Source organism: Prionailurus bengalensis, chromosome D2 (assembly GCF_016509475.1).
Source record: "Prionailurus bengalensis isolate Pbe53 chromosome D2, Fcat_Pben_1.1_paternal_pri, whole genome shotgun sequence".
In the NCBI taxonomy this organism is placed as follows: domain Eukaryota; kingdom Metazoa; phylum Chordata; class Mammalia; order Carnivora; family Felidae; genus Prionailurus; species Prionailurus bengalensis.
The window spans coordinates 35,366,426-35,393,921 of record NC_057351.1 but is presented as its reverse complement, the minus strand read 5'-3'; the positions used below and the strand labels follow the sequence as shown (position 1 = coordinate 35,393,921).

Below are 27,496 nucleotides of genomic sequence, written 5' to 3'. Positions count from 1 at the left end.
TTGAGGCGCCTTCAAAACCTGACAGGTCAAGAAAGAAGTTTGAAACAAAAGCACCTTACAACCATCATCTCTCCTCTTTACTTGTCAGATCAACTTTGCTAGTGTCTCCCCAGAAACGGCATCACATGCCAGCTGCCACAAGGTGATTTTTCATGTCTTGTCAAAGAAATCTTTTATTCTATTTGCTCTGCATTAACATGTTACATTTATTGATCAAGGGCCTGTTCGGCAGCCACAGCAGGGCACTGAGCTCTCCATGCCTACGGGGCTTTGATGTCCCGGTGACATTCGAGCCCGAATAATGCACATACTAAATGGATTTAATGCAGAAATGTGTTTGGGCCTGACAGTTACATTAATAACAGCCCCTCACACTGATAAATATGCAATTGCTACTATTAAGAGTTACCCAATTACGGGGAAAATATTTCTCTACCTTATAAATAAATCCATCAAGGAAAAAAAAAGTTTCAACAATGGTGCATTTTCTTAAAACACTTCTCCAGCTGCAGAAAATGGGGCATGTGGGGGTTAACACCCCCTCTCTTTCCCCTCCAATTGTTTTTAATAAGTCTTGCTTTATCTCACGAATGGTTTGGGTGTTTTTTTTTTAACCTCTTTTGTTGGTCTTCCCTGCTCTACCCGTCTTATTTCTTCAGAACCAGAGAAAAAGCAGACACCCAGGAGACTGAAAATTGGGTTCTGTACAAACTCAGAGGAGCTTAGGGGAGGTGGTGCAAAGGTGCGGGGCACATAGCTGATCTCCATAATGATGGGTCTGGAGGAGGAGGTGTCTTTACACACACACACACACACACACACACACACACACACACACACACACACACGAAACCCGAACAGGTCTCTCTCCCTCATTTAAAGCCCTAAGTGACCTTGTGCCATGGCAGTGATGGGGTTGGGGGTGTGAAAGGAAAGGGAAAGCAGCTGGGAGAGAAGAGACCTTTTATTAGAAAAGTCTTGGCCAGGGAGAATTTGTAGTTATTATAGCCTTGCTATTAAACACAGACACCAAGCAAAAAGCATTATCACTCCACTTTCATCATCAAGGAGCAAAGCACAGCTGAAATCCCCACCACTGCAGTCCCTGAGGAGACCGGAAGAAAGAGGGTTTTCAGATGGTGGGTGTGTGTATGCAAGTCAATACATGTGCAAGTGTATTCACACACACACACACACACACACACACACACACACACACACACACACACACACACCCTTTTTCCTCTCTCCAGGCTGGGACATAGAACAATCTGAGACACAGCAATTGCTAAGCCACTTTTCCCCATGACCGTGACCTGCATCTGAGCCAGATCTCACAGCTCAGAGGGCAGTAAGAAAGTGAGTTCCCTGGGAAGTCCCCACCTTTAAGCCAGCCCAGGTCTCACAAGGTCTTGCAAACCCAAAAGTTTCCAAATCAGGGTTTTGGGAAACAGGAGAGAAAATACAACAGACAGAACTCGAAGCCTACAAGGGTCTCCACACTGGAGGATCCACTGTGACCCCATAATGGTGGCTTCCACAGGCTACTCAGGATTTTCAAGAGGAAAAATAAACCTTCTCCCTCTGCAAGGAAATATAGGCTTGGAAACAGCCACCCATCTTCTCACACCCAAAAAAGCAACAAGTTCTACCTTAAGAAGCAGTTTGGAGTAACTGTAAAGCTAAAGTCAACCCCCTGGAGGCCATTTAATCCCTGTTCTCCCATTTAATCACAGGTGTAGTCTGAGGCCCATTTCTTCCCCATCTGGGTCTCAGTTGCTTCATCTGTAAAATGTGGGTATTAACAGTCACACTGTAAAAACACTTTGCAAAGACTGAATGAGATAGATAACACTTTAAGTGTCCTGCTCAGCTGTGGCATGTAGTAATACTGGTTATTAATAAGTTAATAAACACAACTCATGTCACTTGTTTGACACTTGTCCCTGGACTCCCTTGGAGAATGAAGCCAGCTACCTCTCGGTACTTATTTGCAAGGCTACTGTATTGTGAGGCTCAAGAGGGCCACTCTGCAGCCCATCTGGCACAGGACTGAGGTCTTTCTCAACAAAGCATAGTTGGCATAAGGGAAGAAATACTCTTTGTCCAAAGCAGTCCTAGGCCCTGCAAAACATCTCTGGCTTCACTGGTTAAATGCTTGTAGAGCCCCTACTTCCATCATTGTGACAGAACTTTGTACTCACTGGCTCTTCAAGTTCTCAACCACAGAGTCTGAAAGGGTTAAGCTTGCCAATCTCCACCCTCTTCCCCCAAATCACCACTGCTTCCAAATGCCACCCTGACAACATGGAAGGCAGCCTTGTCCACATGCACAGTGATGTCCTCAGGATAGAGAGAAGGGCCAAGGGAGAAGGTAGAGCAGTGAGGCCCAAGTTCAAAAAGCTCAGGGAGAGGGGCACCTGGGTGGCTCAGTCGGTTGAGCATCGGACTTCGGCTCAGGTCTTGATCTCAGTTTCATGAGTTCGAGCCCTGCATTGGGCTCTGTGCTGACAGCTTGGAGCCTGGAGCCTGCTTCAGATTCTGTGTCTCCCTCTCTGACCCTCCCCTGCTCATGCTTTGTCAAAAATAAAAGAAAAAAATTTTTTAATTAAAAAAAAAAAAAAGCTCAGGGAGAGAAACTTTATGAGGAAAGGAGAATTAAACCCAAGATTCTGATGGAGTAAAATGGATGACAAGAGAAATAAGAAGGCAGTACTAGAAAATCTAGGAACTTCTTATCCAAGAGGCAAACACAGTAGGAAATATGGAGACACTCTTTTAGGAAGTGCTTTCATAATCATACTGTAGGTTAGAGGGGCCATCATCTATGAAAAAGCTGAACCTCATTATGGCCCCTTAGACCACTCTCTCCAACCTCCCACCACTTTCCCAGCCCAGTCTTACCCACAGTGGCTCAAAAGCCATTTTCTCTGGCCAAAGGCTAAAAATCCAGCAAGTCAGGACATTCTTGGGGGAGGAAGAGGGTGGTGTCATTTAAACCTCACTCACAGGGGCCTGAAACTTGCTCTCTCAGGGATCTTCCCTCCTCCCTTTAAGCTGTTTTTGGTGGTGCTACTGTCATGGAGGTCACTTGAGAAAGTGTAAATACAGGAAATTAAAGTCTTGCTACTGGGACGTTAATCATTACCTGCCAAGTCATTCTGCATTTCACCTTTTGGTTTTATGTTCTATTGGTAGCTGGAGACATGAGAATGGCCACTGATTCTCTTGGTAGAAAAAAAGATGCTTTTCACCACACTGCCCAGCTTAGAAACAACACTTATTCCAACATGCAAAGACCCATGCCTCATTGGAATTCATCACTGACCTACAACTGTTTGGAAAATTCAGTAACAGCGTAGCTTTCTAAAGTCTATCTTTTCTACCATCATCTCTTCCCCTCAAGGTTTCCTGACAACTCTGTTGCTACCTTCACTTCACTATCGGCATGCTCTCCAAGCAAGACCACTACATTTGGGTTTTAAAAAACAAGTATGAACAAGGTCCCTGACTGCAAAGAAAGGATTTGAGAAAGATCCATGCCAACAGAGCATACCCTTTGAACTGTTCTCCTGAGAGCCTGAGTGGGGAATTAGCTTTTACCCATTCCCACCTGATATGAACAAAGGGATGCTCCTGGCTGGCAAAGATGAAAAATACATAGGAGAGGACTGGGTTGAAGCTAGGAGATGTCCAGGACAGCTGGAGAACTTAAGTATACTGGTTAGGATAGGCTAGGTTACACTGCATCAACAAACACCCTAGGGGTGCCTGGGTGGCTCAGTCAGTTAAGTGTCCAGCTTCAGTTCAGGTCATGATCTCACGGCTCGTGAGTTCAAGCCCCATGTCGGCTCTGTGCTGACAGCTCAGAGCCTGGAGCCTGCTTTGGATTCTGCCCCTCCCTCTCTCTGCCCCTCTCCCGTTCACGTGCGCACGTGCGCAGTCTCTCTCTCGCTCTTTCTCTCTCTCTCTCTCTCTCTCTCTCTCTCTGAAGAAACAAACAAGAAAAACCCTGAACTTTTTTTAATGTTTATTTTTTAAGAGAAAGAGAACACAAGCAGGGGAAGGGCAGAGAGGGAGACAGAATCTGAAGCAGGTTCCAAGCTGTTAGCACAGAGCCCAATGCAGAGCTTGAACTCACGAAACTAGGAGATCACGAGCTGAGCCAAAGTCAGAGGATTAACCAACTAAGCCACCCTGGCACCCCAGAAATACCCTAAACTCAAACAGATTTAGTTCTCATTTAAAGTTTGTGTCCAACATGGATCAGCAAAGGGTTTTACTCATTTACAGTCAGAACCTAAGACTGATTACAGCAGGTAGGAGAATAATTGACAAATTGCACACTAGCTTTTCGCATTTCTGCCCATTGGTCACACCAAAGGATGCAGAGATGTGTAGACATACCATGTACTAAAGGAGAAGAAATCCTGAATGTCCATTAAGAATCCCAATTACGAGGCTCCTGGGTGGCTCAGTTGGTTAAGTGTCCGACTTCGGCTCAGGTCATGATCTCACAATCCGTGAGTTCGAGCCCCGCATCGGGCTCTGTGCTGATAGAAGCAGGCTCCAGGCTCTGAGCTGTTTCTGTGTCTCCCTCTTTCCGCCCCTCCCCATTTGCACTGCCTTTCAAAAATGTTAAAAAAAAATTTTTTTTTTAAATAATAATCCCAATGACTACAACAGAGTGAGATGGCCCTGTGGAGGGTTAAGCCTAGGCTTTTAGCCTCCCCCCCAACACGTTTTAGTTCTAACTGTAGCTATGCTTATTGAAGACCTACTATGTGCCAGGTAATTTGTTAGGCACTTCACACAGTTACACACTCAGGATTTTTGCAATTAGCCTAAGGGCAGTTAAACAACTGGTGAGTAATTCCAGAGGAGGATTTCAAGCCAGGGTGGTGGAACCACAAAGCGTTGGTTCTTTTTAATTTCCACTGCCCATTTTCCCAATTTAGCATCAAGTTACCAGATCTAGTTTAATCTAGCAGTTCATAACAGACACAGAAACGGTTGTGTACCTGTCCTGGAATCCCTTACAGTGTGCTGTGGAGAGTCCACCTCACTGCCTTGGTGGAGATGGGGAGCACAGAGCCTCCATTTCGGTACTGGAGCTTCCCCAACTCCCCAGTCTTTCACTTTTATCCTGGTCAAAGTCAGGGAAGCAACAAGCAATCTCCCACCTGAGACATTTTCTCCTAAGCAATTCTCCATTGAGTGCATTTATCAGAGTGATGCTAAATAAGACACAAGTACAATTTTTAAAACCTAAGATTCCTGTTGCCATACATCAATTAAACCCTCTCAATTTTATTACCAGAATGACATAGGTGTATTTATCACCATTTGCCATGCGAGCCCTGCTCTGCCCACTGTGTTCAACAAGCTCAGCGAGCAACCCACTCAAACTACTCAGGGCCCTTGCAGGGAGTGGGATGAGTACCAGAGATAACTCAAGCCTTTCCCCATCAGGGAAAAGGGGAAACTAAACCTGAAACAACTCACTAACAAGAGATCTTTGCCTTGAGCAGATCAAGGAACCAGCACTGACTAAAGCATAGGATCTCCTTATTGATCTAAAAATATAATCTGAAAACCTCAACAACAAGCTCAAGGAAGAGTTTGGGATAATAGGTATTCAAATAGTCTTCGTAGCAGCAATTGGTATAACCTCTCAAGGGCAATCTGACATCTTTGTCAAAGCCCTCTGACAATTCTGTCTCTAGGAGTTTGTCCCAAGAAATTAGTCAGAGACCTATTCATGAGTGCTACAAGAATAGAGATATTTTTAATAGTAAGAATCTGGAAACAATCTAAATGTCCAACACTAAGAAATAAGCCTTTAAAAACTGTAATGCAGTATTGATAGGAAAATGCTTCCAACACAAGGTAAACACCACCAACATTTTTAGACATTTGGCATTATAAGATTGGAAGACAAAAGCATAAGAGACTCTTAAAAACTGAGAACAAACTGAGGATTGATGGGGGTGGGAGGGAGGGGAGGGTGGGTGATGGGTATTGAGGAGGGCACCTTTCGGGATGAGCACTGGGTGTTGTATGGAAACCAATTTGACAATAAACTTCATATACTGGAAAAAAATAAAATAAAATAAAAAAAGAAAAAGTTCAAAAATCTCTCTAAAAAATAAATAAGATTGGAAGACAATAAAACATCAGCAATGGTGATTTGCAGTGCTAAGATTATCAGGGATTTGGAAGAAAGAGCGTTTCCTCATACCTGAGTTTAACATGCCTATACTGACCATGTTTTTATTTTATTCTGTTTTAGAGAAAGAACACAAGCCAGGGGGAGAGGGGCAGAGGAAGAAGCAGAGAATCTCAAGCAGGCTCCACACCCAGCACAGGGCTAGATTCCACAACCCTGGGACCAAATCAAAAACAGCAGGGCAGAGGAGAACTGGGAGGCTAAAGTAACTACATGTGAAGAATTCCACCACCAACCCCCCACCCCCTCACCCCCGTTTACATGTTTGCTCCTTCTAAACCCTATGCCACATGCCTACATTAACTATTAAGAAAATGAATAGAATTCCTTGCGTAAAAACAAACTATAGCCTAAAATACAAACGGACTACAGCTGATTTGGGGACCTATGGTGTAGCAAAATTTGTATTAGGGTTATTGCTGTTTAAGGCAATACTGTAATAAGATTATCTGGATGGGGGGTGGGAGTGAAGCCTGCAGAGATGTTCTTTAAAGAACAGGACAATAATTTTTCTGTATATAACAAAGCAAAAAGAATTGAGTTTCCGAGGGCAGCTCTAGGAAGAGGGGAAGTGACATGGAAAAGTGAGAAACAGGCTGGGATAGGCACCTGGTCACCTGCAAGAAGCCTGACCTGAAGGAGAGCTGCAACCAGGGAAAAATTCTGGCAACAGAGCACCTAAAAGCTTTCCAGGAACAATGCTAGCCCAAGCTTGTCTCCTGCCATGTGCTACAATACTACCTACCTCCCCCCAGTATACCTTGAACTGGTAGTAAAAGTACTACTATATTACACATAGTAATGCTGTGTTGGGCTTGGGAGAAATGAAGGGAATGTCTTGAGAGGGGGCAGTATCTTGAATAGACTGCCAAGAGGTAAAACGGCAGACAACAGAGCATAGAGTGATTGTGAATCCAGGTGCGGGCAAACTGACCAGGTAGTACGCTCCCCAGATCCCATGCAAACAGCAAGGCAGGGCTAGGGAGAAACTTTCTACAGAATGTGATGGGGACTCACGTTATTTCATTTGGATATGAGGAGCCCTACAGCCTGGTGGGCTTTGGGTCCTCTGTTATATACCTATTTAGAAGTTTATCATCATCTTTCTTTTTCCCTTCCCCTTTTCTCTCCCCTCCTCCACTTTAAGAATTAGCCAAGAATCTGGGGTACCTGGGTGGCTCAGTCAGTTAAGCCTTTGACTCGTGGTTTCACATCAGGTCATGATCTCATGGTTTCCTGAGCTCAAGCCCCACATCAGGCTCTATGCTAATAGCACAGAGTCTGCTTGGGGTTCATTTGTTCTCTTTTTGCCCCTCCCCGGCTTAGACTGTCTGTCTCTCTCAATAAATACACTTAAAAATTAAGAATCTAAAATATTTTATTTTGATCCAGATGAAGACAGAGATAGAGATCAGTGCTTGAATAAGCTCACATCTTCCTCCAACACCCAAGAGAAGGTAGTGTCGCATCCCCTAACCCACCCGCCCTTGTGTAAACAAGACAAAGAGGATCCAGCCCCAACACATCCACATTAAATCAGGACTGCTTTTCTCTATTCTGGTCTCTAAGTCCCTCCAGCTTAACCAAGTCCTCACATAAACTCTTCCTGAAACTTAGACCTCACCCCTCCATTGCTCATCCCTGCCCCAATCCAGTTATAACCCAGTATGGCACTGACCATCTGCCAAGTATAGGCTCCTGACCAAATGGGATAGCACCTCAACTCAACAGAAATTTTCTCAACAAAGGAGAATCAAATTCACAACTCCCCTCCTTCCAAATCGTTTTTACCAAACTTCCTCTCACTGGATTACCCTGCCTCTATGACTGGTCATTTCCTACAAATCCTTATAGATCCAGACCCTCAGAGCCCCTTCTCACTGCTGACCCTGCTCAACACACACACACACACACACACACACACACACACACACACACACACACACCCCTCTCCCAGGGTCCAGCCTCTTCTCTGCCAAAGGGGGGCAAGGCAGGGCCTCCGAGTTTGACAAAGACAGCTCTGTTTCCTTAGACCTGACAGCCCAGTCCCATGACCTGTCCCTGCTGACATGCTCCCTCGTGGGGCACACAGCCTCCTCCAACCCACATCCAGGCTCCCACCAGCAAGGTGGCAGTGGCCAGAGCCACAACACCCCAAGCCTCTAGAAGCCAGTCACACAGAAAGAAGTCCCTCCAATGCCCAAAGATATGCTTTCCCAGAGTCTGCAATGGGGAACTTTTTAAGGTGCACACATGTCCAGGCTGTGTACTTGGTCTTCTCCTTGGGTACTGGGACCAAAAATCATCCTTAAATATCTTTAGAGTCAGTTTTTTTTTTCTTTGGCACCCTCTCATCACTACATGTTAGTTTGTGACTTTTCAGTTTCCCCATCTTCCCAGCAGCACACAAACCCTTTGGGAGTCAGGGAGAGCATGTACACAGTGTCCACGTTCTTCTTAACACCCTGGATGCCCCTTCCCTGAAGACAGTGCATCTCTGGAAGTACCAGCCCAAAAGGCTCTGTTGGCTCAAAGTCCCCTCAACCCGCTGGTGCCTTAGTCACCTGAGTTTTGTCCATCTTCTCTCAAATTCTCAATTCCAAGTGTCTGGACTCAAAGTCTGGGAGAGAAAGACTCCAGGGCATGGAAGCATGAACGTGCCTGAGTCCCCTCTCGCCTTCCACCCCACAACAGTCTGTTCCATTCAGAGGACAGCACAGTTCTCAAGGGGACACTTATGAGAAAAATCCGGCATGGAACCAGCTCATTAGGAAAAGCCACCATCCTGAACCCTGCTCATTTATTCATTTCCCTGATACCTGCTTTCCAAGTTCCTCTCGCTTCCCTCTTCCAAGCCCCTAAACCAGTCCCAAGTGGTAACCTTCTATGAAGAAATCAAGGAACCATCTGCATTTTCCAATGGAATAATATAGAAGATCACACTTAGCTTTTGCCAAGACTGAAGCAGTTGTTAGGGTTTCCCTCCCCCCGTCCCATGCCATCAGTGTTTGAATTACTCTGGGAGTAGTAATTCCATCTGGGATTGGATGTCATCGGGGAGAAATCACAAATATTTGAGGTTCCAATTCATTTAAAAAGAAAAAAAGCACACATATATACACCCTACCTGTGATTTGGCAAATCTTCGGGAGATGGGGCACCCCAAAATGCTCTTACTGGTTCCATCCCATTCCTTCCCCAAGAGTATTCTAACTCGTCTACATGGTATCAGTGAGAAAGGAAAAGAACAAAGGGACACAATGACGGTCCTCTTGTAGGACCTCAGGTGAGGTGGAGGATGTCCACACACAGCTTTTTCAGTGGCACAAAGAGGCTAACCAAAGAATCATCTGAAGCATAGTCACACTTTTGGGGTCGGATTCCACACATCTCAGAGCCCCACACCCTATGCAGAGCTGGATGGGAACTTTTACCTGCAGGCTGTTACCAAGGGGACTGGGCCTCCCGGCCTGGTCTGTATCTTGTGAAGGGTACATACCTCAGAAGGTTAAAACTCAGATCAAGCCTTTTTGCAAAATGTCCACAGTCCCTGCCGAGGTGCTCTGGAATTTCTCTGCAGTCCTGGCCTATGTAAGACACCTGGAAATTAAATGGAACAGAAACAATGTGGCAAACGGAAATCGCCCAGCTGCTCCCAACCCTGAGTCATTGATCCCAAGATTGCTTCCGCAACTTTAAACACACGCCCCTCACACACAAGAAGGCCACATTTGTGTCCTTTTCCTGATCAAATCGGCTTTGGGGGCTTCAGGGACTCTGCCAATAGCTCGCCTTTCCTGGTACACTTAGCATGATGGAGACTAATCCCAGCACAACAGAAACTGAACTAAAATTGGCTGGATTCAGGTGTCCAAAAAGGCTCCCACATCAGAACACGTTGACATAATCACAGCAATCAGCTTCTTGCTCAGAGGCCTTTCCAACAGCTGCCCCTCTGGCTCTCCTCCCCATCCCCCCTCCCTCAAATACTCTGTTATGCACATTACCTCATAAAAGACAGAGCAGATGCACTCACCGGCATTCAATCTGCAGGGCGCTGGAACAAACAGGGTTGGACAAGAAAACCTCCCCAGATCACCAATCCCATCTTACACCACGGTGTATAAAATATCCCCCACACTCTGAACAAAGTTGACTTGAAGGTGACAGTACAACAGTGGCCACAGCTTCCAAGCCTCTCTCCTCCAGGGATCCTTCTGCAACCAACCCCAATAGGGCTGCAGAGCAATTCCCCTTAGGCCTTCTCTTATATCATCACCATCAACCACCTAGTGTGTGCCCAAATATTAAGAAGCTGAACTGCAATTTGATGCCAGAACTTCTGATTGTGGCAAGGTCGGAGGGCTTGCTCACTGCTCCAACCACTGGGTTTTTGAAACCCACTTTTTAGAGGTAGATGCCAATCCAACCACAGTGTACTAATCCCAAAACCCATAAAACAAACCCATGGGTGAGAGTTGGCCAATGGATCAAAATATGAGACTTCCCTAAAGGGCTCCCTACCTCCAATGACAAGGTAGAAATTCAACCCTATCACACGGACTACAGTCTTGACCCTTTCTCCCTACAAATGCATATCCTCCTATACATACAGGTAAGAATGTCTTGGAATGAGTAAGATTCCCCAGAGGGTTATGCTTCCTAATGGGGAATAGGAATATGGTGGCCATATCGAATTCTAGATATTAGGATGAACATTGAGGATTACTAGCATTCCATCCTAGAACTACAGAAACACCACTTTCATTAGGACTCGACCTAATTAAAAAAAAAAAAATCACACTGCACCCTAACACCCCCAATTTTTCAAGTCCTCCCTCAACCCTATCCTATCCAATGGGGGCAAACTGCTGGCAATACAGTATCTTGTGTTCACTCCCCTAGGGACTTCATATCTGGAGAAGAGAAAGTGGGGGAGAAAGGACAGAAAAACAGCTGACTCCAATAAGATAATTTGGACTCAAGAAGATAAAGGCTAAAAAATAAAGGTCTCTAGGTTCAATCTAGCAACCTCCCCTTTCTACAGGGGACCAGTCTTTCCTCAGAACTTCTTGTGGAACAAAGTTCTGCTTCCAAGCAGAGATGGAAATCATACAGCAAGAAGAGACTGGGGATATAAGGCCTCAGTCAGCCTATGGACTTCAATTTCCCTCAGGATATCCACTTGATCAGCAGCAGTTTCTGTATCAGAACACCGCAGTGACCCTGCAGGCCTGAGGTACTCACCAGAAAACCCATCCCTTTCACCCCATCATGCACTACCCTCTTATATCACAAAGATCTTGAATAATCTGTATAAGTGGCATAGAAGTGCAGATTTAGATGTAGAAACTGAGCTTTGTCCTTATAGACTCACCAAGGACTAAATATGGTAGAGACCCAGTTTCTCAAAACCCATCATGTTTTTTACAAGGAAAGGGAGACTTCAGCACCATGCCCAGTGTTATATAGCTTCTTAATGATAAAGCCTGGAGGAAGTCCTGCACCAGGAATAGGTACTTCCAATTTGGGTGCCATGGAGTTCTTACAACTCCACGTGTGGGTATGGATTTTCTTCATCAACAAATGCTAGTGGTACATCTATCAGCAGGTTTGGGCTTCAAAAACGCAACTTCCTAGATGAAAGGTTGCAAACTACCTCAGGATAACATGGCTAAAGCCCCAGAACAGAGTCAGAACATAGACAGGGGGATATTTGCTCCCCCTTTTTCCTCTATAGGATTCCCTTTCAGAGGCAACACAAACACCAAGGAGAGCTATCACCATGAAGCATGCACACCACTTACATGCCTAACAAGACTTTCATCAGCTTGTTTTCTCACATGACATCCCAGGAAAACTAAAGCACAACTTGTTCCACAGTGATCAAGTCTCCAAAATGCAGTATGAAAACCAACTTGATAAGCCATCTGCATGCTTGGACCCAGCACCACCACCACTGCCCCCCACCCCTACACAGTAAACCGGAGCATTTAGAGATGGGAGTTAAGCTGACCACATTTAAGGGTCCAAATCATCTGGAAAAGGCTTAAAGCAGCAAGCAGCCACTGCCAGGCACTGCAACCAACACTCCCAATGAGATGACAAACATGTTTAAGAAGTGCTTCCGAGTTGAAGACCTTAGGTCTCAGGATGTCAAGAAGCTTCTTGGAGCATCGGACCACCTAATGGAAGAAACAAGGCCAGAAGAGCCAGACCAAATATAGTTTGTTTCTTGAAGAAGAGAAGGGAAATGGAGATTAATAGACCCCAATGCCACAGAAGCAAGAGCACATCCAGACCAAGGGCCATTTCATTTAGTCAATTACTTTGATTTAGACTCAATTGAAGAACAAAGTTTTGTACTTTTCATCTGCCTATCTTATAGCACCTGTATCCCAAGACTTCCACCCTACATGAAATGGTAATAAAGGGACACTATTACCAGGGACATGAAAACATATCAAGAACCCTACAAGGAGGAATACCAGAGAGGCAAAGGAAGAGGTCTGTGCAAAATCCCCCACACATACACATTCTCATGCCCTCTGACCAGAAGCCACCGGGAGTTACCAGACTGTAGGAGACTAGGTTTCTCCTTGCAGTTAGGACAGTCTGGCCATTTCTGTGGATGGTAGGTTTCTTAGTAGACTGAGAGACACTTATTTTATGATGCCTGACCCCAGTCAGGGGTGGGAGATCCTCAATTTTAAATTTGCAGTACTGACAACTGTCAGAGTGGAAACAGACCCGGTGCCGCTACTTACTAGCTGTGTTATCCTGGATGGGTCACAATCCCAGGGAGTTTGTTTCCTCCTCTGTAAACTAGTCTAACACTAACCGCATCCAGAAGTGTGAATAATGGAGCTTACATTTATTAGATGCCTACCACCTGTTACCTAGTCAATCCTCATGAAACAGTCACATATTATCCTCAACTTACTTATAGCAATGAGAGAAGATAACACATTTAAAGTACACAGCACTGTCCTCAGCACCTAGTGGCCACTTGATAAATAGTTGAATCGGACCAATATCCCTAAGAAAGGGATTGGTTATTCCCTGGTCTCTTGAGCACTGAAATCGTGTACCCAAATTCCAAGTTTGCATTTGTATATACAATTTTATCGATGCCCCTACTTCATCTTAAACTAGTGGAAAAAGACAATTGAAGACTTAATGTTGACATAAATGAGGCATTCAAACCAAGAGAAGGCCAAATGAGGTCAGATTTGTGTTGAATCAAAAGACTTCACAGAGAGGAGTGGAGGGAGGGCTATTTATAGGCCCGTGCAACTCCCAAAACCCAGGGCAACAGCAGTGAGCCCACAGTGGGCTGAAAGCAGAGGAGACCTCATTTCAGCAAAACAGCATCATCCATCTCATTTCATTGTTTTAGTGGTGTCATGGTGTTATGTCTTTGCACTTAAACCATCTATTTGGGGGATAGGTCTCTATCAACTTAGAAAAAGTTCTATCTGGTTTTAGGTTTGTGTATTTAACCAACACTGCAATAGAAACTATCAACAGTGAGTTCATGGGAAGGTTCCCCACCCCCGCTTAAGGTGGCTCTACCAAATTTTGAAAAGTACCATGTGACATACATTTCAGGAACTACATCTTGCTATGGCCGTCATTAGCAACTAGAAGGGGCAGAATGCTAAGACCCTAAACCCCAGGGTTGCCACTCAAATCCACTGGCCTAGGTGTTTTAGGACAAGGGGGACTAACACCCCAGGAGTATTTTTTCCAGCCTGCCTTCTCTGGTCCTTACCAGGCAGCTCCATCTGTTTAGAACAGTACCCTAGGGCCCAAAATGCCTCACACAGGCCAGTGATTACCTTTGAGCAGTTTGGAGTGGGCTATAAGGGGTGCGCGGGGGAAAAGAAATCAAGTCAGGGAAACGAAGGAAGAGAGAAGGAGGCACAGGAAAGTTCTTAGCCCTACTGTCAAGTCCTCCATGAAGCTGGAAGAAGCTATACCCCAAGAACGCTGGGTCTGAAATGCAGAGACCTACAGTGGGGCAGTGGGGGAGGAGGGGGGGTGGAGATATTCTCAGGCAGAGGCCTTCTCCTCCAGCTCCTCCCTCTAGGCAGGCATGTTAACTCCCAAAAGCCCCTTTTCCCTGATAAATAAGACCCGCCACCTTCAACCTTTCCCACAGGCTGGTACCTCACTGGCCTTCTCACTTCCAAACTCTGAGAAGAGGAAAACATCTGCCCAAAGTAATCTCAAAATCTAACTGTGCCTGACACTACCTGCCTTAGGCAATCCAAGGGTAGAGCTTCAAAACCTCAGAACTATTTCTCTAGGGTGTGCAAGGAAAGGTGGGAAGAGGGCTGGCTTAATCAGAGGTTAAAAAAGACAGACCTGGCTTTTCCAGAAGGTAAAAGGCACCTGGGCCCAGCATCCCTCCAGCAATGACTAAGAACACCTGAGGGTTCACTACAGGGCTGAAAGCAAGTGAGGCTAGGTGTCTGTCACCCAGAGTTGAAAAGAATGTTGTCATTCCTCACAGACACCTGTACAGGAAGTCAGGTGCTGAATGAGATCTTGCCATTTGTGACAACATGGATGGACCTACAGGGTATCATGCTAAGCGAAGTCAGTCCGAGCAAGACAAATACAATGATTTCGCTTACATGTGGAATCTAAAACACAAACAAAAAAACTGGACTCAAATACAGAAAACTGGTTGTTGCCAGAGGGGGAGGAGGAGAGGCAAAAACAAGCGAAGGGGATTAAGAAATACAAACTGTCAACTATAAAATAAGTCACAAGGATGAAAAGTACAGCACAGGGAATATAGCTAATAATACTGGAATAAGGTCATATGGGGACAGATGGTAACCACACTAGTGGTGAGCAAAGTATAATGTACAGAATTGTAGAATCACTATGTTGTACACCTGAAACTAATGTAACATGGTATGCCAATTATATAATATAGAACTAAAAAAAGAAATCAGGTGCTGAAATAAAACTGGAGAACTTTAGCCTTCTACCTGCCTTGAATAAGGGGTCTATGTTTAGGATCCGGAGGCAGTTTGGAAGGGAGCCCCCAAACCTGGCGCCTGCACGAATACATTATGATTTCCACATCTTTGGTGGTCCCTGGGTACTTTCACCATCCCTGGTGCATTCAAAAAACACCTGAAATTTAGAGTTTACAATTTCATTAGTATGAAGACGATTACATTAAAGTGTTCTTTGGCCAAAGTAATTTTCTTCTGATTATGAAAGAAATTAACACTTTTTATCAGCCCCAAAAAGTACCATCAGCTGTGGGCACTGCCAGCTTCTCTGACTGATGGAGAAATCATCCCTGCTGGCCCCAGCAATGAGCACTAGAGACAGAAGGAGGTGGAGGAGACCTGGGCTACCTTCCCTTGCTTCCACCACAGCCAGGGGGTGTGCCAAGCCCCAAACGGGACCTGTCCTCATCAAACCAGGGCAGGCCTAGACACGTGAAAGAGTCCCCAACTGCAGACGCACCCCCTGTGGTTGGACCAGGAGACTTATTCTAACCTCGGATGGCCCCATGCCCCAGCATTCCCTCCCCAAACCCGTTGCCCCAAGCGAGGGCAGGGTTCGTCCCTGGCGAACTTACTTGAGTTCCACTGACCACGAGCCCGGCCATGGCGACCGGGCAAACGCGCGGCGCTGAGCGCAGGCACAGAACACGGAGCGCGGCAGCAGCGAGCGGCACAGTCCGGCGCGCAGTTCCGCAATAAATAGTCAGCTGACCCGGCGGAAGCCCGAGGCGCGGGCGGGTGTCCGGACCTGGGTTCAGCTTCTCGCGGGGCACTAGCCCTTGGCCTGGCCCTCGCACAGGTGAGCCTTGTTCCCCCAACCCCGCCCCGCCACTCTCCGCAACAGGTGGTGCCCAGCGCTGTGCGCTCAGACGAAATGGCATGACCCCTGGACTTCCCCGCGGCCCCCGGGCGCCCTAGGACCCCATAGCTCCCTGTGAGGCCAGGGAAACAGGAATAGCATCCCCAAAAACTCCACGCCCAGAGCTCTACTGCATTAGTCGGGGGGCGGCTGTTGGGGGGAGGGCTTCCCATGAGGGGGGCCCCCACGGAGCAGTTAGCTCCGGCGCATGGAGTACGGGCCTTTCCTGTATTTCACAATCCAGATTACATAACGGTCCTCAACTGTGGGAAGAAGGGGCCTCTTGGCCCGAACTCCCCTCCCCAACTTCGAGGGGAAGGGGGAAGTTGAGAGGTTGGAAGGACACCTAATGGGCGGAGTTTCCATTTGTAGTGGGAGGAAGGGAGAATTGAATTTCCCTATAAATAAAGTGCTGGCTCAGCTAAAAGCACCCCAGCTTACAGTAATAAACCCTAGGGGAGACGAATCAATGATGTCCCCTAATTTCAAGTTTCTCTTATTCTCTCCCTCCTCACAGGGAAAAAGTATTTGTGATGCTCCAAGTCACCCTTGCGGTCAAATTCCTCCACCGCCGCTCCCCATCCCCGCGCCCCGCCCCCCCACTCCTTCCCCTCAGCTGGAAATGAGAGGTGGTCATTACTGCCTCCTTCAACAGGCCTCTTCCATCAAGCTGGGTGGGCAGCTCATGCCTGTCCTCAATTGAAAGGAACCAGATTTTCTCCGTGTGAGTTTTTGCCTTGCTGCCTCCATCCCCAGGATGCACAAAGCTATTACCAGATACTTCATGTCACATTATCACCAGCCTTCCACTGCAGCTAAGAGCCAGCCCAGCCTTAACCAACCTCTCTCCCCTGCTCCCTCCATACCAGTGAGTATAGTTTTCCCTTCTCCCTGGTGAATGGTGCCTAAGTCCTGCATGCCAGGCTCCAGGTCTCAACTCAGTAGACCTACTGATAATTGTAGCTTCTACCTCTGTGGAGGGAGCATTCACAGGGTTTTTGTTTTCATTGTTCCATGAGTCTAAACAGCACTTAGAAACCCGTTTGTGCAGCTGATGATAATTATGATCATGGTTAAGCATATTGTGGCTATCATCATTGTCTCTCTGGCTGGGTGCCGACACATTGTAATGTGGGCCCTTCCTTCTTGTCAGCATTCTAATGAATGGTGTTGACCTCTGAGTGTTGACCCGCCTGCCCCTCTCTCTGCTGGGAAAAGCCGACATAGCACAGTGGAGCTGTAAGAACAGAGACTTGGCTGTGTTTACTTTGGGGGGTTCCAGGAAATGCTACAACAAAAGGTCCTTCAGGCCAAAAAAGAAAGCTTGCCCTCCAGAGATAAGGGGGATCAAAGGAATCTTCCAAGATCTACTGCCCCCCAGACCAGCTCCTCATGCTCCTCTCTCCTTCTCTGCTGGACACACCGTCTCTGGTCTATTGTCCACTTTTGTCTGCTTTCCCTGCCCAAAAAGGAGGAAGTGGGCCCAGGCCCTGACAGGCCTACTGCCCTCCTCACCTTTCACCTTGACCTTCCCTAGAAAGGCTCTGACTGGCAGGAGAGGACATGTGGAAACAGGCTTAAACCTACTCAAAGATGAAATTGGAATGCATACACATACCACCCACAAGGAGGGTGCTTGAGGTCATCTCATCCATGCCCCTGCACTCATACACAGCTTTGTCTTCTGAACATAGATTGCTCTGCAAACACCAGCTGCCAATGATGCCAAAGTAGGCAGGGATCTTTTCTACTTTTCCAGACCTCCCTCACTATTTTTCCTTCCTCTACATAGCCCTAGGGTGATCATTCTAAAAGCCCAAGTTGACCCTACCTGAAATTTTTCAGTGCTCCCCATCAACTAATAATAATACAGCCCCAAATCTCCAATATGTCCCTCAAGATATTTTAAAGTTTGTATTTTACTGTTTTTTGTTTTGGTTTTTTGGTTGTTTTTTGTTTTGTTTTGTTTTTTTGAGAGAAAGAGAGAGACAGAGTGCTGGCAGGGGAGAGGCAGAGAAAGAGGGAGAGAGAGATAATCCCAAGCAGGCTCCACACTGTCAGCACACAGCCCAATGCAGGGCTCAAATTCACAAACTGTGAGATCATGATCTGAGCCGAAATCAAGAGTCAGACACTTAACCAACTGAGCCACCCCAAGATCTTTTATAATTCCATCATGCCTTATCTCTTCTGCCTCCTCCTCCACTTCTCCCATCCTCTGCCTGGCTTTTAATTGTTCTGTCTAGAATGCCTCCCTGCACACTCTTGTGAACACCTGGTGTGTGTCCACCAGGTGAATACATCCAGGAGGCCACATAACTAGGGAAATCACAAAAAATAAGGGTAGCTCAGATTGAGGTGGGCTTCACGTCTGAAATCTAAGCTGATGGCAATACGGAGCTCTACTGAAAGTTCTTGAGCAGAGTAGAAATTTGCTAAATGCAGTGGGGGAGGGCTCCTCTAAAAAGAAACTGGATTCACCTCTCCTTACTCCCTTCAGCTTTGGAAGTTATCTTCAGAACAGAAGAACAAGGGGAAGGGAGAAGAGAAAAGGACAGGAGGGAAAAGGAGCAGGAGAAAAAGAATTTGGATCTTTGGACCAAAGAAGATTGGAACGGGAGGATGGAGGACATCCTTTTACCTCCTCATCACCTTCTTGAACAAAAAGGAAAATTAAATAGAAATAGCAAAGGTAGGGGTGCCTGGGTGGCTCAGTGGGTTGAGTATCCAACTCTTGGTTTCAGCTCAGGTCACGATCTCACAGTTCATGAGTTTGAGCCCTGAGATGGGCTCTGCACTGATGTCATGGACCCTGCTTGGGATTTTCTCTCTCTCTCTGCCCTTCCCTGGCTCATAGCCTCTCTCAAAATAAATTAACATTTAAAAAAGAGAGAGAGAAAGAAATAGCAAAGGTAAAGTTCTTCAGGTAATATGGCCCTCCTTTTGGGAAGGGGGAAAACAAAAGAACACTGAGATAAGGCTGGCCCAGGAGGTAGACAAATGATTCCTTCCGAAGACAAGGAGTTTACCAAAGTGAACAGAAGAGACAAATCTTGTTGGGGCTTCTTCTTGAGCACAACTCTTTCTGCCTCAGCCCCAGAAGTACTGAGGGGGAGGGAAGGCTAATGCAGTCATCCAGATTCTTCTCCAATTCCCTGCCCCCATTCCAAATAGCCAATTGAGAGTAAGTTGCAGGAGTCCCCTGCCTCACCCCATTTTATCCCACAACTCCTCTGCCCCAGCTTCCAAGGACCAGGCACTGTGCAAGGCACTGGGTGTATACATGGCTAAGACATACAATACACTTCAGGAAAGATTTGTGCTGTGACATTTGCAGTACTATTTAAACAAGAAGCCCTGAAATTGTGATCCTATTTTCTGAACCCAAAATTCAGACATATAGCCCAATTTGTATGCTGTACTCATGAGGACTACAGAACAGAAAGTTCAAATCAGACCTGGGCTGCTAATGGCGAGCCTGTGAATTCTGGAGCTCTAACACTTGCATATGGGGAGTGAGAAGCTTCAACACTTACTTACCACTAGACATTTCCTTATCACCCTTGATGAAGAGGGCAATATTTTATTCCTACTGTCATCTTTGTTATTATTATTCTCTGGCAGAAAAGGCCCTTTCCCCTAGAGTTCTTCCTCCATTGCATTCCTGCAGACAAAAAGGAAAATCCTGTTTATTTGCAATCAAGGGAGTTGATTCTGAGGTCGACCACAACCAGTGAAACAGAAACTGATTCCTTAAATCCTCCAACTCTGTGCATCATCAGCTGAGAGGACAGTTAACAAAGTTTTATTAGCATTCCTACCTATCCTTAGTCAAATTTCTATTCAGCCTGGCCTCATTTCTTTCAGGCCCAACACCTGGGCAGGTTAAGATGATTGCTGTAATTAATCATGCCCCAGCCCCTAGTTCAGACTTACCACATTCAGATTTCAATTAAAAAAAAAATCTGGATGTCTGCATACAGAATGCTCTTTGTTGCTGAAGCAGCCTCCTTGTGGTCTGAAGGAGGGAGTTTAAGAAAGAAGAAAGGTTTCAGGGCCTTATCTGCAGTATTTGCAGGTATGTGAGAGATTAAGGATGATCTAGGCTCCAAAACACCTCCCTGATCTCCCAACTAGAACAAATTACATTTTAAAATATGTATATTAAATGCAATCATAATGTTTGGCATGATTATTCATTGCATAAATGTTAGTTTATTATTACCGTATACTATTACAATTATCATTACCATTAATTCTCAGTGCCTCTGAGATCCCTTCTCTTAGGATCTTAAAAGATTTGGTGGTTGTCTCTATTAAAATGCAAACATTAGGGGAGCCTGGGTGGCTCAGTGGTTAAGCTGCCAACTCTTGACTTCGGCTCAGGTCATGATCTCATGGTTCGTGGGTTCAAGGCTTGCCTTGGGCTCTGTGCTGAGAGCAGAGCCTACTTGAGATTCTCTCTCTTTCTCTCTCTCTCTCTCTCTCTCTCTCTCTCTGTGTGCCCCTCCCCTGCTCACACTGTCTCTGTCTCTCTCAAAATAAAAAAAAACAAAAACTAAAATGCAAACATTAGCAGGGGGTGGGGAAGGGAGTAGGTTTGAGGAAGGTGAATAGGAAAGGGGCTTCTGCTTTTCACTGTATATCTTCTGTGATTTTTGCAACATGCATACCCTGCCTTTGTAATTAAAAACAAGGAAGGACATTGGATGGAAGGGTCAGGAAAAGAGAATTTATAACTGGAACTTCTACCAGCTAATCTTTTTGCATTATTTTCACAAATCTGAAAAAAACAATGAAAAACAAATCTTATTTCCCCATTTGCCTGGAATTTACTGGATGCTCCAAGTCCTTGGCTGGGCCCAGAGGGAAGTTATCTCTGACTTGGGGACAGGAGCTCATAGTGGACTTTTGAGAAGGAAAAGGAACATTGACCAGAAGAACCTGCTCAACTTTGTACTGTCCAGTGGGGGAGAGGAAAGCAGTGTCTAAGCCCCAGGTACCTTTCCAGAATCCCAACTTGGCTTGGAGAGGTTCTGCCATTTGGAGGTTGAGGAACACCCCCTGCCCCCACCTCAATTAAAAAGTATAGGACTCAGCAAATGAGATTCTAATCCCATAGATGCTACCCTAGCATGCATATTTCCTCAAGTACCCCCAGGTAATTTGTATTGTGATCATCCATCCAGACTTGGCTGCTTTAGAAATCATTTACTCCAACTACTGATTGAGGAAACTGAGGCCTGAAGCATGGAAGGGACTTGCCCAAGGTCACCCAGCAAATGAGCAGCTGACCCTGGGCCAGAACTCTGGTCTTCTGAAGAAAATAAAACAGGACTCCTCCTACATCCCAGTAAGAAGATGGTGAAGAGAATGGGGAAGAGAGCCAGAAAGATGCCATTTCACATCTAATCACTTCTTGTCACGTCGTAACCGTTTTCCTCATATGGAGCCCCACACTGATGGATCAGAAATAACATTTTCAAAGTTATATCTTCAAGGAAATGGCTGTTAATGTTCTTCCTCTCCTTTTAGAGTGCTGAGGAATACATATTAATTTTCTCTCTAGTTATATTGCCTATTTGCAAATTGTATTCACTACCCAGTGCTCCAATTTGTCCTACCCCTGAAGAGATTATGATGAATAAATGTGTTCCTGGAAATAAAATAAAATACAAAATTTGTCACTGAGATTTATTTTTATAATTATTTACAGGGATTATTTTAGAATATATGGGGGGCAATAATAATAATGCACACAAGAGGGTTCTGGCATGATTTACCAGTATTAATTCAGAGTCTCTTCCTACTTCTCCAAAAGGAGCCCCAGGTCTGTCTGCAGCTCTGAGCCAGGGGTAAAGCAAGTGTCAGCTGCACCTGAAACCACCAGTACCAGGAGGCTGAGGGTCAGATGAAGTGCTGGGCAAGTCTTGTAATGGCCAGTGCCCTGGATTCGAGAGACCTAGCTCTGCTACCATTAGCTGGGTGCCCATGGCTGAAGCCTTTCACTCCTGAGGTCCTCAGTTTCCCTACATGTGAACTAACTGATCTAAGGAGAAATTTACTACTAAAATAAAAGATACACAAGTAAGTATGGACACCTTCCCAAAATAAAGAGTATGTGCTCATTACTAAATATTTCTTGACACCTACTAGGTGTCAGGCACAGACAATAAGGAATAAGACAGATACGATCCTTATTCCTCTGAGGCTTATATCCTGGTGGGAGGACACAGGTAATAAGTAAATAGATAATATAATTTCAAGTATGAGAAATGCATAATTTCCGATAACAGTGACACATGCTATGAAGATAAAAGCAGACAATGTGAGGTGGGGGAAGGGGTACTAATTTGGATACAATATCCAAGGTCTCTGCGGGCTTTTCGGAGCATTTCTCCTGTGAAATTCTTTTTTTTTTATTTTTTTTTTAATTTTTTTTTTCAACGTTTATTTATTTTTGGGACAGAGAGAGACAGAGCATGAACAGGGGAGGGGCAGAGAGAGAGGGAGACACAGAATCGGAAACAGGCTCCAGGCTCCGAGCCATCAGCCCAGAGCCTGACGCGGGGCTCGAACCCACGGACCGTGAGATCGTGACCTGGCTGAAGTCGGACGCTTAACCTACTGCGCCACCCAGGCGCCCCCTCCTGTGAAATTCTTGATGAGCAGAGCACAAGCCTGACTTTAGCCCCTCTCATAATAGTTTTGTGGTCCCAAACTGCACAGCCCCAGACAGCTATGGAATGTTCTGGGAAGTCTTCTCTAAGGAGCAACATTTGGGCTGAAGTCTGAGTAATAAGATGGAGCCAACCATGAGAAGACTCAGGAGAAGGATCTTGCAGGCAGATGGAGAAGCAAATGCAAAAGCTATAGTGTTCTGTTAATCTCACATTGCTGTGTTGTCACCTTGCTTGTGCTTGAATGGTGAACTTGAGCTCAAGCTTTCCAGTGTCACCCCAGCCAGAAAGATGGGTATCCCAGGTGTACCTGCACCAGACTTTTAATTCCTCCAAAGCACAGGTGGGCTGAAGCCTTGAGATACTGCAGCTAAAAGCAGAGACATTCATGGACACACAGAAGTTCTACAGCCCTATCAAGTGTCTGTGGGTTTTCTTGGGGAAGAAAACACAGAAGGATCACTGACCTTTATACATGACCTCACTGGCACAGACTCTCACAAACACAAAAACACGTAACTATATGTGTAACTACATACACACAAGACACAGCAATGCTGGATTCATGGATTCCATCTCATTGCTATAGTCGGACCTCTGAACCCCAATCTGGGACACACCCAGGTCTCCCATCTACTGCAATAGCTACCAGTGGCCAGTAGAGAATGCAGAAATTTTAGACCGTCAGTACCTACTTAGAACACAGAGGGTTTATAGCTTATGCTAAGGTACTAGAAATGCATTCATTCAATTCATTTATTCAAAAAATATATATTGGGGAGGGGGGAACCTGGGTGACTCAGTTGGTTAAGCATCTGACTCTTGATTTCAGCTCAGGTTATGATCTCACAGTTTGAGAGTCTGAGCACCGCATTGGGCTATACGCTGACAATGCAAAGCCTGATTGGGATTCTCTCTCTCTCTCTCTCTCTCTCTCTGCCCCTCCCACACTCTCTCTATAAATAAATGAATGAAAGAATAAATAAATAAATAATATTTTTGAAATAAAATAAGATGCTTCTTCTCTTTTAAAAAATATGTATTGAGGGGCACATGGGTGGCTCAGTTGGTTGGGCGTCCAACTTCGGCTCAGGCCATGATCACTCGGATCATGGGTTCGAGCCCTGAGTCGGGCTCTGGGCTGTCAGCACAGAGCCTGGAGCCTGCTTCAGATTCTGTGTCTCCCTCTCTCTCTGCACTTCCCCCACTCATACTCTGTGTGTGTGTGTGTGTGTGTGTGTGTGTCAAAAATAAACATTAAAAAAAATTTTTTTAATTTCTTAAATATATAGTGAGTGCCTACTGTATACTTGACACTAACCTAAACTCTGGGGACAGAGCCATAAAGAAAACAAAGTTCTACCCTTGTGAAGCTTACTTTCAGTAGGGGGAGAGATAATAAGCAAGTAAATACCAATTATGCCAGCAGGTGATCAGTGCTATGGAAAACAATAGAGCATAGAAAGGGGAAAAGGAGTCCCAGGGGGCAGACAGGGTTATCAGGGAAAGCCCCACTAAGTAAGTGATATTTCAGCCAAGACCTGCAGGAAGCAAGGAAAAGCCAGGTGCACATCTAGGGGGGAAATGTTCCAGGCAGCCAGAACAGCAAGTGCAAAGGCCCTGAGGAAAGAAAGTGCCTGGCAGCCTTGGGAAAAAGCAAGGATATCAGTGTGGCTAAAGTGGAGAGAGGAGTGAATAAGAAGAAGAGCAATGCAAGTGGAATCAGGAGGCAGGGGCAAGGGGAGGGGAAGCACATCATCTAGGGCATGAGAGACTGAGACTAAGACTGGGGCTTGTACTCCAAGTGACTTGGGGAGCCCTGAACAAGGGGCCCACATTTTGTAAAAACTGCTCTGGCTGCCGTGCTGAGAAGAATGGACCGTGGAGAAGGAATGGCAGAAGCAGGGAGAGCAGACAACAGACTACTATAGGACTCCTGGAGATGGTGAACAGTGCCTAGATATATTTTGAAGATGATATCAACAGAATTTTCTGATAGATTGGACATGGAGAGCATGAGAAACACAGGAGACAAGAGTAACTCCAAGGTTTTGACCTGAGCAACTGGAAGGATAAAGCTGTCACACTGAAATGGATGAGCAAGTTAGGGGATGTGGGGATCAAGGGATCACTTTTGGACCTAAGAAGTTTGAGATGACTTTGAGACCATGCAAGTGGAGAGGTCAAGGAGGCAGTCAGTATATGAATGTAGAGTTAAGGAAGCAGATATAGATAGAGTTAGAAATTTGGAACTCCTCAGTTTTTAGATGGCATTTAAAGCCATGAGACAGGATGAAAAAGATGTGAAGACTGGGTCCTAGAGCACTGACAGTGAGAGGTCAAGGAGAAGGGGAGGAACCACAGAGACTGAGAATGAGCGGCTGCAAAGGTAAGGAAGAACCAAAAGCAAGTCAGACTCTGGAAGTCAAGAAAAAAATTGATAAAGATGGGGTTCCAACATAATAATGACAATTGAGCCAAGGACCATCAGGGAACGTTGAAAGCATTGGGTAAAGAGGAATTCGCAGATTACCTATAAATTACAAAGGGGAAACTGTACCTTTGCAGTAGAGAGATCTGGTGGTCACAACTCTACCCAGGAGCCCAAACTTAGTATCTCCAAGAGTGAGACAATCTGACAATATGGGCCTCTGAGGTGTATGGGCCTCTGAAGTATACACTACTTACATGCTATTCTTGCCAAAATGTTTAACCAGAATCTACTCAGGAGGAAACAGACAAATCCAGAAAGTGAAACATTCTTCAACACAACTGAGCTAGACTGACCAAAATGTCAATGTCATGGGGGGGTGGGGGGGAACAGGGAGGAGTGTTCTAGATAAAAATGGACTAAAGAAACATTACAACCAAGAGCAATACATGATCTTTCATTGGATATTGAAACTAGGAAAAAGAAAAACAGCTAAAAAGACATTTTAGGGAGAGTCAGGAATGTTTACATTTGAACCATTTGATGATATTACTGATGATATTACATTACTTTTCTTAGGTGTGCTAATTGTTCTGTGGTTTCATAAGAGAATGTTCTTTTCTTTAGAAGATGCAAGCTGAAGAAATTAGGGGTAAACAAGTTGCCTACAGCCTACAAATGGTTCAGAAAAAATGTGTGTGTGTAAGGGAGAGACAGAGAGCATGCCAATGTGGTAACCTGTTATCAGCTGATGAATCCAGATGAAAGGAAATGGGCATTATCTTGTTCTTTAAATTTTTTTTCTTAAGTTTGAAAAATGTTATAAATAAAATGTTAAGGAATAAAAGGAATAAAGAGTGACCAATGTGTCCAGTACTACTTAAGATCAAGTAAATAAAGGACAAAGCATTAACCACTGGATTTAACAGCAGGGAAGTCATTGGCAACACTGAAAACAGGAAGAGAGCAAAACAGACAGGGTGGAGGGCAGAAGGGACCTAAAGACCTATATAGGCCTCGCTTTGAGCACAATGGGAATAAAGTGGTTACATTTGTTTTGTAGGGCAGTCAGCAGGACAGTTGTAGGAAAACAGATTTGGAGAAGAGAGTAGGGTCAGGAAAATGTCCTCACAGGCTGTGAAAGTACACCCAACCCTTCCCCCGCCCATGAAGGGTGGAAAGGGCCTGAAAGGAGAGACTGCAAAGAGCTACCATTCACCAAAATACCACATTGTGGGGGTGGGGGGCTTGATGCAATTAAAAAGTCCATATGCACTGTGTGCTCCTATAGAGGAAGCAGCTGATAAGATACTCTAGGACCAACAGCAGCATGTGACAATGTAAGTGCGGCACCGTTGAAGACCTGCTGAGTCATTCTCTCACTGCACTCAGTGCATCTGACATCTGAGCCAAATTCAGTGTGCTAGAAGCCATGACTTTGGGTGTGACAGTGACCTGGCGACACCTTCGTTCATAAAGTCTCCTCATCCTGGGAATCCCTCTCCCCATAGCTCCTTCCAAATCCTGCTCACCCTTGTTGACAAACTTTCTCCAATGCACCAGCCCTCAGTGCCTGCTCCAGAGTCTGAAAGATCATAGTAAAGCCTCTTGCAGGTGCCTGGCATTGACTCCTGCTATATGGTGTTGTTATGTACATTTTTATCTGTCCTAACTATGAGTTCAACTCCTTGAATATAGAGAACCCAGTTTATATCTCAAAATATTCTCAGCTTTGCCCAGAATAAGTGATCTAGAAACTGAAGAAGAGAGGGAGAAAGGGCGGAAGAAGATGAAGGCCATAGTTTAAGCTCACCATGCTGACTCCAAGCCATGGGATCACTTCTCACTTCTAATGGGTTGGAGTGGAGTTACTTAGAGGCGCCTGCTGTCAAGCCCCCCAATTTCTGAGTTTAGAACCCCCTGGTAAGAAGCCTCCCTGAAACAGCCCACAGTGCTCTCTCCTGAAGCTGTTTGCAGTAAGTGACTCACCCAATTAAGAGCATCTACATAACAAAGCCTCACCGGGCTGCAGAGGTCACAGAGACTGTGAAGTGTGTCTTTAGTGTGTGCAGCAGAGAAGGTTCACTAATTACCAGTCATTTCCACCCCTCAAGAGCCTGTCAGCCTTTGAGATGCAGAGGATAAAAGAATCCCCAAATTCCCACCCCACACCAATCATTTCTCCCACCCCAACCCTCCCCTGCATTTCAAACCTGTGACTAATAAGTGCCAGGAATGGGCCTCTGCCCACCTGGCTCAGAG

General features: G+C 45.5%; 1 protein-coding gene and 1 long non-coding RNA gene across 2 annotated transcripts in view; one reads left to right on the top strand and one right to left on the bottom strand.

Annotated features, from left to right (window-relative positions):
• Window positions 1-16,300, bottom strand: part of LRMDA (leucine rich melanocyte differentiation associated) — a 1,032,219-nt gene extending 1,015,919 nt beyond the window's left edge. Inside the window, exons 1-2 of the mRNA XM_043596635.1 lie at window positions 15,840-16,300; window positions 9,729-9,829 (exon numbers count right to left, since the gene is read on the bottom strand). Of these exons, the coding sequence (XP_043452570.1) occupies window positions 9,729-9,829; window positions 15,840-16,145 (407 nt within the window). The 5' untranslated portion in view covers window positions 16,146-16,300. The remainder of the gene's footprint in view (window positions 1-9,728; window positions 9,830-15,839) is intronic.
• Window positions 15,971-21,814, top strand: LOC122492893. Its single transcript, XR_006299784.1, has 2 exons — window positions 15,971-16,063; window positions 21,313-21,814. It is a non-coding gene; the product is annotated as an uncharacterized LOC122492893 (long non-coding RNA).
• Window positions 21,815-27,496: the final 5,682 nt, after the last annotated feature.